The sequence below is a fragment of the Neolamprologus brichardi genome, chromosome 17 (genome assembly GCF_056152115.1).
Source record: "Neolamprologus brichardi isolate AB-2024 chromosome 17, ASM5615211v1, whole genome shotgun sequence".
Lineage (NCBI taxonomy): Eukaryota > Metazoa > Chordata > Actinopteri > Cichliformes > Cichlidae > Neolamprologus > Neolamprologus brichardi.
Genome location: NC_142120.1, coordinates 7,619,689 through 7,637,525, shown reverse-complemented (window position 1 = coordinate 7,637,525; position 17,837 = coordinate 7,619,689). Strand labels below are relative to the sequence as shown.

The window sequence follows — 17,837 nt, the reverse complement described above, 5'->3', positions numbered from 1 at the left end:
TAATCGCTTCATAGAAACTTGTGCAGTTGCAATCAATTCCTGATGTTTGTCAAGAATCTGCATGGCAGTATCCCTCCCATTATATCTCCCAAAATAATTAAAGAAAGTCAACACCACAGGAATCAGTCCTACACCAGTTTTGTTGCCAGTACACTGCAATAGCAGATTGCTTTGTTGCGTGTTTATGGTCAATTAGTCTTGGTAACCGGGACACTGGCAGCAGTGTAATCCAGTAATGAGAGCCATCAATTCAGCAATGGACACTGTCAAAGCGGCAGTCACTTTGAGCTGTGCGTGTGTATTTGTGTGATTTGCCTGTCTGTGTGTACCTGCTCAGGTTGCCGGGCTTGTACCGGTCACTGCCAAGGAGGCAGTTAGTGGAAGAGGCAGCCAGAAAAACACATACACAAATGCGTGCACACATGAGCACCCACTGGCACCATATCTAAAGGGAAGTGACAGCAGTGGCAGTCAATGTGCCAGTGAGGCTCCTTCTCATTATCACTCTTTCCAAGACCTGTCTGTCTTGTCAGGGGTAGAGACTAGAGAGAAACACACACACACACACACACACACACACACACACACACACACACCCACCAGTTTATTCACCGCTCTATTTGAGTTTCTTTTCATCTTTAACTGCCTCTACATCTTTTGTATTCTACCTTCTCCTATTCGTTTCCATTCTCCTCGTTCTTTTTTAAGTTGTAGTCTCAAAATGTTCTGCATGGCCCTGAAACTTCTTATTAGTCCACATTCTGGTGCAAGACTCATTAAAACTGATGAAAATAGAATTACAGGGTAGCGGTGGCGGGGCGGTGAGGGGTGTAGACGTTGGCTCGGAGGCAGAAAAGTGTCAGTTGTTGAATCCGGTTGAGTGTTGTGCTAGCAGAACAATGCCAGGTAACGTTAAGAGGACATAAGTGCACAGATGGAGTCTGTTTGAATTTTAGTGACTCTTACATTCAAGATTCACATTTTTTTTCTTTCTATTCTAAATGCTAATATTCTCTCTCTCAAGGTAATGTGGTACTTTGACCTGTGATTCATTCTCACATGGGTGTGTTTTCTTTTCCCTCTCCAGGAGCTTGTGGTGTCTGAGGAAGTGGAGCTAATTGTGGAAAGTCTGCTGGGAGTTTTACTGAGGACCATCTTGGAAATTAGCAACCGGCCCCAGCCTGCTGGAACCTCCATGAGACTACAGTTCCAGGATGTCACTGTATGTGTGTTTTACTGTGTTTGTAAGCTAGCTTACTGCTATAAATGCCAGGACTTGACAATATGTAGAAGCGTAATTAGACTAATAAACAGAGTTTCTGGAATGACGGAAATGGTGAGGTGGATGACAATGAGATCATCGTTGTCTGATGAAGGAATGTCAAGGTGGAAACTCTTTTAAAAATCCTGTTAACATAAGTACAATTCTTACTAGTTCCACTATTATTTTCAAAGCACAATAGATCTTATTTTTTGAACTAATTTCTCCTCCAAAAGGATAGAAAAAGAAAAGTTTGCTCTGAGTATGCAACAACATTGAAGCTCCATCTTCTCCCTCTCATTATGTGTTGTGTTGTCAGGGAGAATTTGTGGCATGTTTGTTGGCACTTCTGCGACAGATGAGTGACAAGCACTATCAGAAGCTGCTGCAGGCGTTCAGCAGCAAAGACGACCTGAGGGTAAGAGCACTCGATCTTTCTCTCTTTCCCTCCATCCATATCTGTCTGTCTGCAAGTCTAAAAGTAAAAGATTATAATTAATGCCTGTTGATGGCATTACTACAATTTCTACAAATTGTTTTGAATAGGGCAGCAAGAAAAATAACAGACAGAAAGATATTAAGTTCATGGGTTTACTCTATTGGGAATTAATGTTAACTGAAGTAATGTACTTTTTGTGAGTTCTATTTTTGATACATGCATCTAAAGTGTAATCAAAAGAGTTTACTAAGTGAACCCTGATGCTGGGTTTGGTGGTAAAACCTAAGTGAAACATGCAGATGAAACCAGATTTATTGCTTTCACATGTGCAGCACATCTTTCTAGAGGCTCAGACTTTGAGTGTATAATATTATTACAGTTGATAACACAGCACATCCTATCCTATGTACAGACTACATAGTTACATAGTAGATCTGCATTTGCCTTAACACTTGAGAAGTGTTAGGATCAGATATTTGTGTACAGTGTAGTGTCCTTAAATAGAGCTGATATTAACAATTCAGCACCATGGACAGATGCAGAGGAAGTTGTTCTACCTTCATACTAACTCTGAGCAGATTTAATGTGGTTCACACTGGAAAAGAGCCCCTTTTCCATTAGTACCTACTTGGATCAACTCGCCACAGCTCACCACAGGTTTCAGGGTTTTTCATTAGGTCATAGTACCTGTACGGCCAGGGTTCCAAAGCGATCCACGCAGGTTCTAAAATGTGATGTTGTCAGACTGCATGCCACCAATTGGCTGGTCAGTGGTGTCACTCGATGAGTCATAAGAGCATCTTGTTTGTTAATGGAAAATCGGTCGATCCAAGTCTATCAGAGGAGGTACAAATGGAAAAAGGACCTGCAGTGAAGTTTTAGGTTGTTTGTTTTCCCACAGAGCGTGCAGACATAAAGAGAAGTCAAGAAGCAGCTTATAGCTAGAAAATATTAAAATGGCCAACAGAAACACAGACATTTCTTTTATATATTTTTAATTATACCTAATATATAATAGGATAGTAAATGGTTGTCAAAAATAAGCTCCATCCCGAATCTTTCTTCGGCAATAACTCTTTACTGAGTAACAAACTTAATGTGCCTTGGTGTTGTTTTGCATGTGTTTGTGTTGCAGGATTTCCTCCTTCATATCTTCACAGTCTTCAGGATCCTAATCCGACCAGAAATGTTCCCTAAAGACTGGACTGTCATGAGACTGGTCACGAACAAGTAAGAACACACACGCAAACAAATCAAGGAAAGCAGGAAGAGGACACGAATGAGGACAGACAGGAAATCAGAGGCTCATGCAGATATGCAGTATGCATCTCACTCACAACTGGTCGTTTATTCTGTTTGTGTCCTTTCATCTGCTAAAATATTCAACCTCGGTTCTCTCGGTTAACACTTGAGTTTGATCGCACAAAAAGCTTCAGAAGATGGAGAGATTTGAATGTAGTGTGCTCATTTAATATGAGAGTAAATGCAGTGCTTATCCATCCATATTATTGTCTGGAGGTCACTATCAAGTGACACAGAGATGATATCATACAGGAAAAACAAGTAACAGTTTCATAATAAAAAGTTTTGTCAGGCAGAAAAGTGTAACTTAAAAATGTTATGCCTTAGCTGTTTATGGTTTTGCCTCTCTGCTCGTATTTTCCTTTAGCAGTGCAGAATGGAAATGACAGATTCCCCTCCAAGGTGACACAGTAGTAATCTTCTCCACCTCTTGCTTTCTCCGTCCCTTTTTGTTCTTTTAGTGTCATCATCACAACTGTCCTCTACCTTTCTGACGCTCTGAGGAAAAACTTCCTCAATGACAAGTTTGACTACAAGGTAAGGAAAGTTGGCAGGCTTTGTGTGTGTGTGTGTGCATGTTGTCTGAACAGTGCTGCAGTGCTTCAGAAGTCTGAATGTCAAAATAGCTTCAAAAAGTCTGCTGCATTACTTTACTACTGACACACAGGCAGGCACATATATAATATGGAAGTTCATCACACATCACAAAAACTGAGACATGGATATAAAATCAAGCTAATACTATTATTTAGATGCTTAAGGCAGACTGTGCAGTAGTGAGCTGAAAGCTAAAAAACAGAAGAAAGAACAATAAATATACTTTACGCCAACATCAAATACTTAATCTGGTTTTAGTATTTTTTCTATATGGTGCTTGACCAGGTACAGTCATGGACTATCTAACAGGCTTGATTTGATCCATTTGGAAACATATAGAAAAAAAAGGGTAATTCTAGACCACCAGTGCATTTTGGCTTTTGTAGCGTTTTTAAACTGATTTGTGATGGTTTGTTGTTTTCATAAACATTTTGAGATGTTTGAGTCTAGTGTCTTAAACCAATCAATAGACTGATGGCTGATTTTAGGCCATCGTTTTAATTGTCGCACCTCTCCCCATGAGTGATATAGGTGAAGTATTGCACTCTGAGATAATCCCCTCTACATTAGTAGCGGAATGTGATTCAGTCTGAAAATTTTTACACCCGAATATCTGATGTTACCTGACTGTAGTGCAGTGGTGGAGATGTTCTTAAAGATTCAATTCAGAGGCGAAACTGTTGATTTACTCTAGTTGATGGAATAGTCTAATATAGACAAGTGATCTATAAGTGTGATCATCTTAAGAAGAGAGGTATGTGAGTTCTCAAGGTAAAGTAACACATCATCAGCATATAGGCTTATCCTATGGTCTGTTTTTTCAGTTTGAATTCCTTTAATAGCGGAATTTTGTAGGATTGCTGCTGCTATTGGCTTAATGAAAATGATGTAATCTGAAGATTTGCGAGGCTGTTTGTCCTATCAGTATTATGTCTCATAGTAAGTTACTGTGTACCCACGTGCAGGTAGACACTTTTGTAGGTTAAAGTCAGGAGGTTGTGCACGTTAACAAAGTGATGTTTTTTTATTGCAGGTGTGGGATTCGTATTTCTACCTGTCTGTAATATTTATCAACCAGCCCTGTCTTCAACTTGAATCCTTCTCTCCCTCCAAGAGAAAGAAAATACTGGAAAAGTAAGTGCTGATTATTTGCAAATGCTTGGTATTCTTTGCTGGATGCGTTAGAGCAGTCTGTAATGAGCCACACGCCTACTCAACAAGCCGCTCTATCTTGCTCCTCCTGTCTGTCAAGAACCTCAACACAGCTGGACACACACAGTGTACACTCACTCTAATGACTGCTTAACATGCTCTTCTACAGCTTCCATCAGTATGTGCACACATTTTTAACTGCATCTTGTTGTTTTTTTTATCATGCAGATATGGAGACATGAGGGTGATGATGGGCTGTGAGATCTTCAGCATGTGGCAGAATTTAGGTAAGGTGATAGAGGGAAAAATGTGTCAGTGCCCATCACTGTGCACATCTTATTCCTCAACATGGGCTAGAGCCATGACGGAGAAAGTTGTTAAGCTCATCGTCCTTCATGTGGCATATTCACAAGAGATACTTACTGAGTACTTACTCAATGTTTCCATGCACGGGATCCGTCTCGATCATTATATGGATGGATCTGCATGATGTGTAACAACGTGGGCCATCATGCGGACCAAATCTTCATTTATAAATGGCACTACAGCCTCCATAGTGCTCATAAAGGAAAAGAGGCCAAAAAAAAAGGCTGGAGAGTGTGCAGAAAGAAAAAAAAAAGTAAAAGATTTGCTGATGCAGCACCTAAATGTTTGGAAAGGGATTTTAACCTAATGACGTACATGGCATATTTGCAGGTACTTATAAGTGCTACTGTCTGTCTTCCATTTCAGCAATAGCTGGATCTCTTAAAGTCCTGTGGTTATATTGAAACTATCTAAATCCTGTTTTTATTTATTCATATTTATTGCTCCTCTGGTGCAAAAGTAAAGCTCTTGGAATCTGTGTGATGCAACAAAGCAAACAACTCTCTGTACTTGAGCTGATGGGATCTAAAAAAAAAAAAAAAAAACAACCCTTTTTTTCTTCTTTATACCATTTGTCACCATGGCAACCGACTGGATGCCTTGGTCTCCTTTATTTGGATGCTTTTGTTCTGACTCTGTGATGGATGGATGCAATTTTGTTTTATGGTAATTTCCAACGTACTGTTCAAGTGTGGTTTTTCTCATTTTCAAGTACACTTTGGAACCCCCCTCCCTCCTTTCTTTTTTTTATTTGATAATAATAATAACATTACATCTTTCTGCTGAAAATGATGGAATAAACTGTGCACTCTAAGTTGTTTCGTTTTAGCACTTCAGCCAAATTGGAAGGAATTTGTGAAGTGCACTTTATCAGAATCTGTCTAAAAGGGAGGACAGAGAGAAATCCACTTGACCTTTTGATTTCAGAGCTGTGTTAGCCAAAGACAACAAAACTTCTGAGGCATTATTTTTTAAAGGTGTAATGTTTGTTTAAATGATTAGAATGGGGGAGTAGCAGAAAACAATCAAAACAGAAAGTTTTGGGGCTTTTGGGAACTTCATGAACTGCTAGAGCAGGATTTATTGCAAAGGTTTTGAAGGAAGACACCTTTCCAGAGTTGGGGTAAATTGTCTCTGACATAAACAATATGCTGTGTGCAGGGATAAAGTGAAAGCCTGACCTCTGTGCCGATCTGTATCTTTCCTCCAGGTGAACATAAGTTGAACTTCATCCCAGCAATGATTGGGCCGTTCCTGGAGGTGACGCTGGTGCCTCAACCTGATCTGAGAAATGTCATGATCCCCATTTTCCATGACATGATGGACTGGGAGCAAAGACGCAGTGGCAATTTTAAGCAGGTATTGCATGCTGCTGTTTCACTGAAATCAATTCACCAACTCAGAACTATTTAATCTTGGCTTTAACTGTTAGTTGCAAAGGTTAATGAAAGCTAAATTCATCCTTGTCATAATCAAAAATAAGCCACATCTATATAACTGGATAATTGGAAATATAACTTGTAATAATTGCAGTGTGTGTGATGTTTAATTTTCTTCCAAAACATTTACATTCATTTATAGCTGGTTATGTTTCTCATTGCTAAATAATAATATTATTTACATTTTCTGAAACTTCTGAAACCACAATAATTAGGGTGAACTGAAGCATGTGAACGTGAGAGACAGACAGAGCATTACAGAAAACAACTACTTACGTTTTTGTTGCTAAAGGTGGTTCTACAGGCTACTTGGTCATGGCATGTCTTTAGTTTTTCACATAACTGTAAATTCTAACAATTTAACTGTAAAGAAATTGACAGAGGGGTGAGATCGATTGGTGTCTTGTCAATCACAAAACTTACTCTTTAAAGCATATCCTGCTTTATTATCAACAATTCTCTAAAAGTATCACGTTGTATAAACTAGTACTCAAAACTCATTAGTAAAATGTCTATTCAGGTAATAAAACAAGTGATCAATAAGCAGTCAGATATTTCTCAGTCAGAGTCAGAGTCCCTCTGCTGGTCATTGCAAATACTGCAAGTTTAAGAGAATTATGCATTCTCATTCCGATAATTTAGGCTACTTTTTTGATGTTGTACACTTTAAGATCAAGCTCTGCGTTCTTCTTTGTTATGTCAGTGTTGTTCAGACTGCGAGCCTCTGAGCTTTAAATGCTTTTCCTCACAGGTGGAGGCCAAGTTGATTGACAAGCTGGACAGCCTGATGTCTGAAGGCAAAGGCGATGAGACATACAGGGAGCTCTTCAACAGCATGTGAGTTGGTAAAAGAATCAAAAAATGTTACAAAATCTAATAAAGTAGACATTTTCCAGAAAGACTTTTGAAGGAAAGGTTTCTGCAAATTTGTTAAATAATTTGGCCGCTAAATCAATTTTTAAAAATTAATTAATTTTTACAATAAACAGTAAAATCCCAGCAAAAACCTACTTGAAAGTGTATGAAGGCTAGTTTAGGAGACCTGGGCACTTCCAGTGAAAATAGCTGTTTATGGAGGTCTAATTACCTAAATGATGCAACCCACACAAGGCAGGTAAATTATCTGCGTGGGCTGCAATCTGCAGGTCATTTGCCTCACTAAATGGGCATTTTATCGGGAAGTGGATGTGTCTAAGTATTCTGCTTTTGAGAATTAGCCTTTAACCCTGAAAACCCAGAGCACAGATAGCAGCATTAAAGCTCTGAAAAGGCCTCTTTTACTACAATAAAGAAAGCCATTAAATGGGTTAGGTTGCTTTCAGAGCATGTAGCTAATGAGGGAAGCAACACAGAAAGCTGCAGGCTTACTTTCAAACTAACAAACATGTCATTATTATACAAACATACAATAGGTAGTTTTGTATTTGAAATTGCTTATGTAAAGCATATTTTTCAAGCAGTGAGAGGTAAGTGATGGGCATTTAATCGCCTTCATCTTCACTCACACCTCCTCTTTGGTCAGCTCCTTTTGTCTGTCCTTGAGTTTCCAGGTTTGTACCCCTGCATGCTTAGTGTTTGTGCACACCTTTTCATATATGTGTGTGTGTGTTCACCTGAGTGTGTGCGTATGTTGGTCCCTGCTTCTTTTCTGTTCATATTTTTATGTCGCCCTTCTCCCTGGGCTGCTAGTGTTTGAAGCTTTCAAAGCAAAAATCTTGCATTTCAACTTTAAAAGAAGAAGGAAAAGAAAACCACGTTGCATTAAATGAAGTCGTATTTCCGATTCACTCTTCTGCTGTCACACAGCCGCAAATTAAAGTGTGATCTATTTTATGAGTATGGATCCACTTCTAATATCCCTTTGTCTTCCATAGTCGATCATTCTCTTTCCCACCATTTGTACGCGTGAAACATTACAAAATATGAACCGCAGTGCCTCTGCATTTTATTAAAGTTCAGTACTTATAGTGTGCGCTATATTGTAATCATGCATAATAAGTTATTATTAACAGTTTTTATGTTTAATTGCAATTTTCTTTTGTTTTTCATGATTTAAGCCTACTTTAAGTTCCTAATTTTTTTTTTTTCCTACTAACTCCACTAATCCCTAAACTAACCTGTGTGAGTGTGTGCTAATATTAATATTAATTTATTCCGCCTATGCTTCCCGCCTGGAGTAGAATTCCTCTGTTTGGTCCGTACCCTAGGTAAGACACCCTCCTCTTTGTTCTCTCAGTGTCGTTTGTGTGAGGGGAAATGTGGAGCAATTACACAAAAAAAAAGAAGAATAAACAGCTTCAGTATTTTGGCTGTTGTGTGTTTGCCCTTAATTCTATAAAAACCTGTTTTGGTGGCATAACAGTAAATAAGGTGTTGTAAAAAAATTTTTAGCCACCTTTATGTTTTTTCTTTCTTGAGCTCCTGTAGGCAGGCCAACAAGCATAGGTGACACCAGTATGACTGCTATTAATTTTGCTTCGCCTCCTTTCCTTTCTTAGTTGTTTCTTCCATCGCCGATGCTTTCGTATCTACTCCCCCCCCCTTCATTTGCCCTCCCCGTCTCTTTTGGTCTTTACATTTTTGTCTTGTTCTGTCTCTCTTCATTTGTCCTTCAGCCTGCTGAAGAAGATCGAGAGAGAGACCTGGAGGGAGAGCGGGATCTCTCTGATCGCTACCGTCACTCGTTTAATGGAAAGACTGCTAGACTACAGGTGAGCGCGCGCACACGTTCACAAAATACTTCCGGAGACACACGTGCTTGGTCTTTTTAGTCAAATTCTCAATGTTTCTATTGCAGGGATTGTATGAAGTTGGGAGAAGTGGATGGCAAAAAGATCGGATGTACTGTCAGTTTACTGGTGAGTGTCAGGCAAATATGTCAATGTTTATCTTCTGTTGCTATTCCACTCTGAAGTTATTACCTTTTTATTTCAAAATGATGAAAAAAGTAAAACATATGTTATATATAGTTGATAATTGAGTATTCTTGTGGGGTTTTTTTTAATCTAAATGGAGTTATGCGCAAGATGACCTCAGTGTGTAGTAGGGCTGCCACGATTAGTCGACTAGTCACGATTACGTCGACTATCAAAATCGTCGCGCCGTTTGAAGCTTTGTAAGATCACAAAAGACGCAGGAATAAGTAGTAGGGTTTAAGAGTGTAATAACGGACTGAAACAGAAGATGGCAGCACTGCATGTACAAGGATGCCAGCTGCCGTTAAACTCCGAAGAAGAAGTATCTCTGTCCCAGAATTCATAGCGCAGCCCAGCTCAGTTTCCAACAATGGCGGCAGCTAGTTAGTTTTAATGTTACTCTTATTATTCTTTCTGGGTCACAAAATAAACGTTTAACATATTTTCAGGCGAGAATGTAGCTGTGTAAACCTCAAATATCTGCTCAGTTTATCAAGACACCACATATTTTCAAAAGTGCTCCGACGTTTTCGGAGACGTCTGTTACCCACCAGCTCGATAGCTAGCCGGGGGCAAGGCTCACTAGAGCCCGTGAGAACACCCACCGCCGTCTTTCACTACTCAGGTTAAACATATATAAGTCACTTAGATAGCTTAACAATGTTATTGTTTGGCCTTTTTTTTAGTATTTCGGTTTGGCTGAGATTAAAGTTATAGTTTTTACACAGCTGAATAAACGTCAAGCAGACAACTGATTATCAGAAGTGTGAGATGCTCGAGAATATACTCCGGTGTCCCGTTATATTTTAGATAGCAAGGAGTTTATTAAACTTCACCGAAACAATCTGCAAATTTCATTAAAATTTAATAAACTATAATCTTGTCTTTATTTTTAGTTAGCACATACCTTAAACACTTAAAGCTGTAAGTTAATGATAGTTATATAAGAGCAGATGTATGCTGGTGTACGCTGTACGTCCAATGGATGCATGATCTGATTAGTCGACTAATCGCAAAAATAATCGGTGACTAGTCGACTATCAAAATAATTGTTTGTGGCAGCCCTAGTGTGTAGGCAGAGGGATCAAAAGGCCCCTGCAAATCAGCAGCTGAACTATATTGTTGCACCACTTTTAAATGCCTTCATTACTTGTTTAAATTCCCTCTCTAATGGTTATGATGGTCTCTCTGCTAATGTTTTCCGTCTTTCTCTCATGTTTTTTCATTGAATCATCGGCTCCTGCCAGAACTTCTACAAAACAGAGTTGAACAAAGAGGAGATGTACATCCGCTACATTCACAAACTGTATGATCTGCATTTGAAAGCACAAAACTACACAGGTACATTGAAAGGAATATACTGCCTTGTAGTACAGTGTGACTGAGCGTGGGTGATGCATTATTGCTGTTTTACTGTTTGTCATAACCAGGGCTTTAAGTTGGGATTTGGCAGGGAATCATAAGGTCTGCTGTAAGGGGACAGAAATAAGTCATTACGTAATTCCCATTGTGAGGTCCAGTAGGTTTAAATTTTTTTTCTTTGTGCAGCTTTTGCTGCTGCTGGTTCTGAGGTTTACTAAACTTTGTGGATTTAGCCACTACATTCTACGATTAATAAGAAGATATTACATGAGCCATCACTAATTTCTTAGTCGGCCAGCAGGGAAGCCCAGACCTCCCTCTGGCCACCTCCTCCAGCTTATCCGGGGAGTCTTTCCTAGGCCAGCCAATAGATGTAATCTTGTCAACATGTTGGGGTCTACGCATGTTAGGACATGCTAGACCGGAACACCTTACCCACATCTTGTATCAGTGATCTCATTCCAATAATGTTAACAAATAGATCAGGTTTAGATGAACAGATTCATGGCTTTTCTCCACAAAGATGCACCATCTGGTGGCAACATTTTGGACACAATTTACCCGCCTTGGGCACCAATTAAAATTTTAACAGTTTAAACAGAACAGAGCATCGAGAAATACAATGAAGGCTTGCAAGTGTCGCTTGAAATAGAATTACACACAAATACTTCAAGATAAAGTGCAAGAAAATCAGAAAGAAGCTGAATTTCTCCAGATTCTCTACTCTCTATGACTTTGAGAGGAGAAATCTAGAACGGCAGGTATATGTTAAAAAATGAAGGATAAAACCATTGAACTAGAATGAAAAAAGATGTTCAAAGATGGAGTGTAGGTTCAATGAAATGCTGATAAAAATACAGAGAAGTTTATACTGAAGTGCAGGCGCAAAATCAAGAACAAGAGAAAAGACATGAAGACCTGCAGTGTGCGCTTCAGGAAACGCAGAGGAGAAATAAGGAGTTAGAAGGCACGTGCAACAAAGTGCAACAGAGAAATGCAGACATGCACAGGGCAAAGCTTTCCTCACTTGATTCTGAAGAGTAGCCTTGTCTTCCTCTCCCTCCTACCAACTCTCCTCTCCATTCTGTTCCCTGTGGGCTAGGAGGTCAATCCTACTGAGGTGGCGGAACGCTGCCCCTCCCACTCACAAACAGTAGTTATATGACCTCATGTTGTGTGTAGAAAAGAGAAAATAAGACATTCACTCAGAACTCCACTGGGAAATTTCAAAGCATGTAGGGTCCTTTCCTTGATGCATTTCAAAATCTATAACAATTTTTCAGCAAACTCTCTTATGTCAGGTGTGGAAATACAGTGTACAGGTCTAGGGCAGTGACCTGGGTGGGAATGAATTATTTTGCAGGGATTATGTTATATGGGAAAATATTAAACATATGTTTATTCTTCTCTTTTTTTCTTTATTTCCCTTTCTTCTTTTCTTTTCTTTCTTTTTTAGCGTCTTTTTGTTTATATGTATGAAAGAAACACTCAATAAAAAGACATTGGCTAAAAAGTATAAAAAGAAGAAATGGGTAATGTGTTGGAGGCCATGTTAATGTTTTACATTTTTAGCAGTGTGGTCACCCAATAAAGAAAGGGATAGACACAAAAAAGTGTTATGTTTCTCTTATGAGATAGGCCAGAATATCCGCAGATGTTTAAAAAAAGAAAAACCCATGCATAATATGCATTATTTAGACTGATGAAGATCATAGATTTTACACACATTTGGATTAAAAATGTAAAAATAAATCATGTGAATCAGGATATGACATGTAAGCATTAACCACAGCTGCAACAGGGGAGAGAAGGAGGGTAAAAAATGCTGCATGCAGGTGTGACCACGGGGTGATTTAATGGTTTCTGTGGCATCAGTTGGAAGCATCGCCAGACTGCAGCATATGAAAATCAACCTCACTGCCTATTAGATTTAATTGGTCATTAATCAAAGGTGTGGGATTGCGGTTCCACATAGATCCGTCCCACTTTAACCCCTGGTCTGAACACATACTGTATGATGATTATTGAAATGTGCTTTCATGTTGTCATCTGTTCATGTTCTTCTGCTTCAGTGTATTCATCAGTATTTGAGACACTGAATCATTCACAAGTTCTTTAAACAAGAAAAAAAACAAGCTGTTAAATGTAAATTAATATGCTGTTTTTCTCTGTGTATGCTCACAGAGGCGTCATACACCCTGCTGCTCTATGACGAGTTACTGGAATGGTCAGACAGGCCGCTCAGAGAGTTTCTCAACTACCCCATGCAGAGCGAGTGGCAAAGGAAAGAATATTTGCATCTCACTATCATCCAGAACTTCGACAGGGGGAAGGTAAGCTGGAAAGCGCCAGTTTTTCCTCCACAGTCATCCGTCCAATGCATTTGCATTTGACTTTACAGAAACCAGAACATTTGTCATGTGATGTAATCTGTGACATTTCTAGCACACTGGCAAGGTAGAATGAAGGAAGTAAGCTGAGCCCAAACACCAGCAGGACAACTGGTTCCCTATATCACCGCTAAATGCCAGTGAATGTACTGTGCCAGTGTAAAGCAACAGCATGTTTAGTTTTATTCAGAGGAATTTGTGCCAAGCTAATACCCAGCAGCACGTCAGCTTCTCATGCATATTCAAGAGCCTTCGAATTTAAATGCATTTCTATTTCATACCTGGCAACGAAATAGAGGCGCAGACATGATGGCTCTCCTAGAGTAAATATATGCTGGCCATTAATACGTATATTTCAAAATAATAAGCACCAACAGTTTCATGAAACATTAATAGTCGGCTCAGACGCATCGGGGTGAAAGATGAGAGAACTTCTTTTCCTGCTTGTTTAGTAGATACGACATCATTCACGTTAAATAAAGAGAAAGGCCAAAAGCCTTGTACACAGATATTTCTCTCTGTTATGAACTGTGACGTTGACTAGAGGTAGCAGCACCTCTTCCACTTAATCAGGGAAATTGCAGGTAGCTGTAATTAGAGCGGGATCCATATTGTCCCGCAGTATTCCACACCATTCCTCTCAGATGGCGATGATGGCCACGCCGACTGTTAAAGCATGATTCGCTCTGATGGTGCCACATTTAGCTAAAATAATCTCATCAGTGAGAAATGTGAGCGCAAACAGAGCTCAGCTAATTCAGGACGCAGCGTTTCTCACTTGATAAACGGTTCCCAGGCTGTAGTTTTGTTTTCGTCTCTCAGGGGCTGCTTTCTTTCATCATCCCAACTTCACTTCTCTTTTCCACTTTTATCTCGTTATCCTAACTACCTTTGCTGTTTCTCTGTACTCTCAAGGGAAGGGGGGAAATGGCAAAACAAAACAACGCTCACCCTCTCAAAATAACGCATCACTACCTCGGATGTTTGGGGGGGGGGGGATCTCTTTGAATCGTTAAAAATGCCACCCCTCGTTACTCGTAGTGCAAATATCCTTTACATTCACGAATTATGCCATCTTCCAGTGCTCCCGATCACAGAGTGGAACGCAGCAGGAAAGGAAAGCTTTTCATTTAATTAGTGAGATGGTCGGTGGTGCACGTACCTGCATCGAGAGGTTGTTTGTGTCTGCTGGCGTTGTTGACTCGCCAGTGCCATCCAGTGGAGACCGATTGTGTGAGCACTGCAGAACAAGTGTCTTAGCGTTAAGTAGGTTTCGGGTCAGTCTGTAACTGTCAGACTGGGCACGATGAAAGTGACAGGGAATAAGTGTGTGTTTTTGTGTCCTCAGTGTTGGGAGAATGGCATCATCCTTTGCAGAGAGCTTGCTGACCAGTACGAGTCGTACTACGACTACAGGAACTTGAGTAAAATGAGGGTAAGTTGTTCCAGAAGCTGTGGGGATGCTGCTTGAGGAGTCCTTTGTTTTTTGTAACCTGATGATGCCCTGGTTAGTCAGAAAAATGCACAATATAACTAACAGATTAGACACTGTTGGTTTATAAGCAGTTTTGTCTTTTATTGTCAGATGATGGAAGCATCTCTCTATGACAAGATCATGGATCAGCAAAGATTAGAACCTGAATTCTTCAGAGTCGGATTCTATGGGAAGAAGTTTCCTTTCTTCTTACGGGTATGTAAATCACCATATTCCCTCTTTGTCTTGAACAGCTAGTTGAAGGGAATAATACTTTCACCCTCTTCAAAAAAGAGACGGCGCTTCTGAAAGAATTAACTTTTCTTATATAAGACTCTTCCAGTGGAAGGTGACATTCAGCAAGTCTTATTCTGTGCCATTTAATGATGTAACAGGCCCTGTCCTTGGTGGAGTTTGCAGATGGTGCTGCAGTTTCAGTCTGTGCCCACTAGATGTCAAGCTAACCTCACGCTGCTTCTTTCCTAACCCCCCTCCACTGCAGAATAAGGAGTTTGTGTGCCGAGGCCACGACTACGAGAGGCTGGAGGCGTTCCAGCAGCGGATGCTCAACGAGTTCCCCCACGCCATCGCCATGCAGCACGTAAACCAGCCCGACCAGACCATATACCAGGCAGACGCACAGTGTATCCTTCAGTGTACATGGAGGCATGAAATAAAGTTGTGGTCAAACATGAAACCCCAACTAAGCAGATACAGTCTTGGACGTGGGGACTAAACCGACTGCATATGCATGTGTACTGTGCTGCCAGGGAGGCTCAGCTAGCCTCGTGTATACATGTACACAATTGCCCTGCAGGCGACATGAGGCACATGCTATCACACAAACATACAGTGCTGCAAATTGCATGCAGTATGCAAAATGTAATACAAATCACAATCAGACACACTAAGGCAGGGGTCCCCAATCCCAGTTTACGAGGGCCGGTGTCCCTGCAGGTTTTAGATCTCACCCTGGGTCAACACACCTGAATCACATGATTAGTTCATTACCAGGCCTCTGGAGAACTTCAAGACATGTTGAGAAGGTAATTTATCCATGTAAATCAGCTGTGATGGATCAAGGACACATCTAAAACCTGCAGGGACACCAGCCCTTGTGGACTGGGATTGGGGACCCCTGCACTAAGGTGTTGCATTTCCTTAAACACAACAACTAAGCCATGTTCCTACCAGGGACCAGGTACAAATCAACTAACTTAAGCTCAAGCTCCCTTCATTTTTCTCATTTCCATGCAGTGTTCAGATTCACTCCTACAGTATGTGGGACTTTTTAATTATTCACACCAATGTAAGGGACAACTGTTGGCCTAGATAGAAGAGGGAAGAAAACAGGCAGACTCGATGACATAGTGACACAAAGACTGAAGGAAACAACAGTAAAAGAGAGAACAGGGCTGAAGATGGAGAGACGTGTTTACCAGCTATGAAAGTGAGGCTGGTGTCTGTCTTTCTGTGTGTGTGTTTGTCACTGCGGCAAATTGCAGTCTTAGTGTAGCAGGAACAATCGCAAAAAGGTTTAAAGTATTTTGGCAGGTGTTCGTATGTCTTCCTGTCTGGAGGTTGGCAGAGTTTGTCAACACAGTAGTGTTGCAGCCCTCAAAGTTGCCGTTAGGAAATATTCCCGGTGTGCGGGTGACATCAAAATGTAAACTGATTAGAAAATAGCCTCAAGTTAAGATGTACTTTTCATTTTTGAATAGTTTATGTGCGATGTGCCTGCCTTTTATACAGATGCCCCACTCAAAGTGACGTCTGAATGAAGTAGCGGCTGTGTTGTTCTCACATTAGGCCAATCAATAGTCTCTCTGATTGCTCACCCATCTGTAAATCCTTGATACAAACACTCATGCATATGAATTCCTGTGCATCAGCTCTCCTCCCTGTCTCTGATATAGTTGTTCATCAGTGCAGGGTTTCTCATAATAAAGGAGAGGCTGGGCATTTTTGAAAGACACTTAACTCACTTTTCACTCCTTGCCTTTTTACACTGCTCAAGTTGTCAAGTCTCACTGTATGTTTTCTCATACTAGTCAAAAGAAAAACTTATTTTTCCCTCTTGCTTTACAGTGTTGGGCAAAAGTTTTGAGTCACCCATCATTTCCTTTAATTCTGCCAGGAAAATGGGAAGTAGGTGCTGCAATTTATTGAAACATGGGGAAACATACATGACAATACAACATATTAAGCAAAAAAACAGCTTGTATAATCCTAACAAGCTTGGAAGTCAATATGTGGTATGATCACGTTTATTCTTCAACATAGCCTCAACTCCCTTAGGCACATTTTAGTGTCATTTCTTTAAGTAGTCTTCAGGAATAGTTCACCAGGCTTCTCGAAGGACATATAAAGATCTTCTTTGGATGTTTGATGCTTTTTGTTGCATATTCTGTCAGGATGATCCCACACTGCTTTAATAATGTTGATCTGGGGAGGCCAGTCCATGACTGATAGTGCTCCACTGTGCACTTTTCCATCCAGATATCCATTTAATGCATTTTCAGGGTATTTGGGATCATTGTCATGCTGAAACATTATTGCCATGCAGGTGTTGTTATGTTATTGATGATTCAAAATCTCCCAGTACTTTTCTGCATTTATTACATCAATTTTGAAACGTTTACCAAACAATGACAGAACCTTCACCATGTTTTACACATATATTACACGCATTACACACAATTTGAGCAAAATTTGATATGTGCTGTGCATTAGAACCTGACTAACATAGGATTTTTAAGGCCGTACCGACATTTGGTAATTTCTCATACTCATATATAGACCGATATATATCAGATTTTGAAACATAAAAAGATTTTCCTCACAGTTATTTTGGGAAGATATTAGTGAGTCTGTTCTAGAAATAATTTGACAATGCAGTTTAAAACTAAACTTTATGGTTTCAAAAACGTGTTGTCAACATGGAAGTTGCAGAGTGCCCTCTGGTGGACAAACTACGCAACATCATCGCTTACAACATGGTCGAAAGGTGTTTCTTCTGTCTCATCTTTTAAAAATTTCCTTTATCAGCAGCTACAAATGCTGATACACATATCAGCAAATCGCTGATATTGTCCAATGATATTAACTAGCTGATACGTTGGTCTGGCTTGACTATACAT

The 17,837-nt window shown here is 40.0% G+C and overlaps 1 protein-coding gene across 1 annotated transcript in view; it reads left to right on the top strand.

The window, feature by feature from the left end:
• The window catches only part of dock4b (dedicator of cytokinesis 4b), a 142,523-nt gene that overhangs the window by 94,635 nt on the left and 30,051 nt on the right, over nucleotides 1–17,837 (top strand). The window contains exons 25-40 of the mRNA XM_087830308.1: nucleotides 1,088–1,222; nucleotides 1,581–1,679; nucleotides 2,836–2,930; nucleotides 3,464–3,539; nucleotides 4,633–4,733; nucleotides 4,980–5,038; nucleotides 6,328–6,476; nucleotides 7,308–7,393; nucleotides 8,737–8,763; nucleotides 9,172–9,267; nucleotides 9,354–9,414; nucleotides 10,719–10,812; nucleotides 13,018–13,166; nucleotides 14,572–14,658; nucleotides 14,809–14,913; nucleotides 15,200–15,341. Of these exons, the coding sequence (XP_087686434.1) occupies nucleotides 1,088–1,222; nucleotides 1,581–1,679; nucleotides 2,836–2,930; nucleotides 3,464–3,539; nucleotides 4,633–4,733; nucleotides 4,980–5,038; nucleotides 6,328–6,476; nucleotides 7,308–7,393; nucleotides 8,737–8,763; nucleotides 9,172–9,267; nucleotides 9,354–9,414; nucleotides 10,719–10,812; nucleotides 13,018–13,166; nucleotides 14,572–14,658; nucleotides 14,809–14,913; nucleotides 15,200–15,341 (1,561 nt within the window). The remainder of the gene's footprint in view (nucleotides 1–1,087; nucleotides 1,223–1,580; nucleotides 1,680–2,835; nucleotides 2,931–3,463; nucleotides 3,540–4,632; nucleotides 4,734–4,979; nucleotides 5,039–6,327; nucleotides 6,477–7,307; nucleotides 7,394–8,736; nucleotides 8,764–9,171; nucleotides 9,268–9,353; nucleotides 9,415–10,718; nucleotides 10,813–13,017; nucleotides 13,167–14,571; nucleotides 14,659–14,808; nucleotides 14,914–15,199; nucleotides 15,342–17,837) is intronic.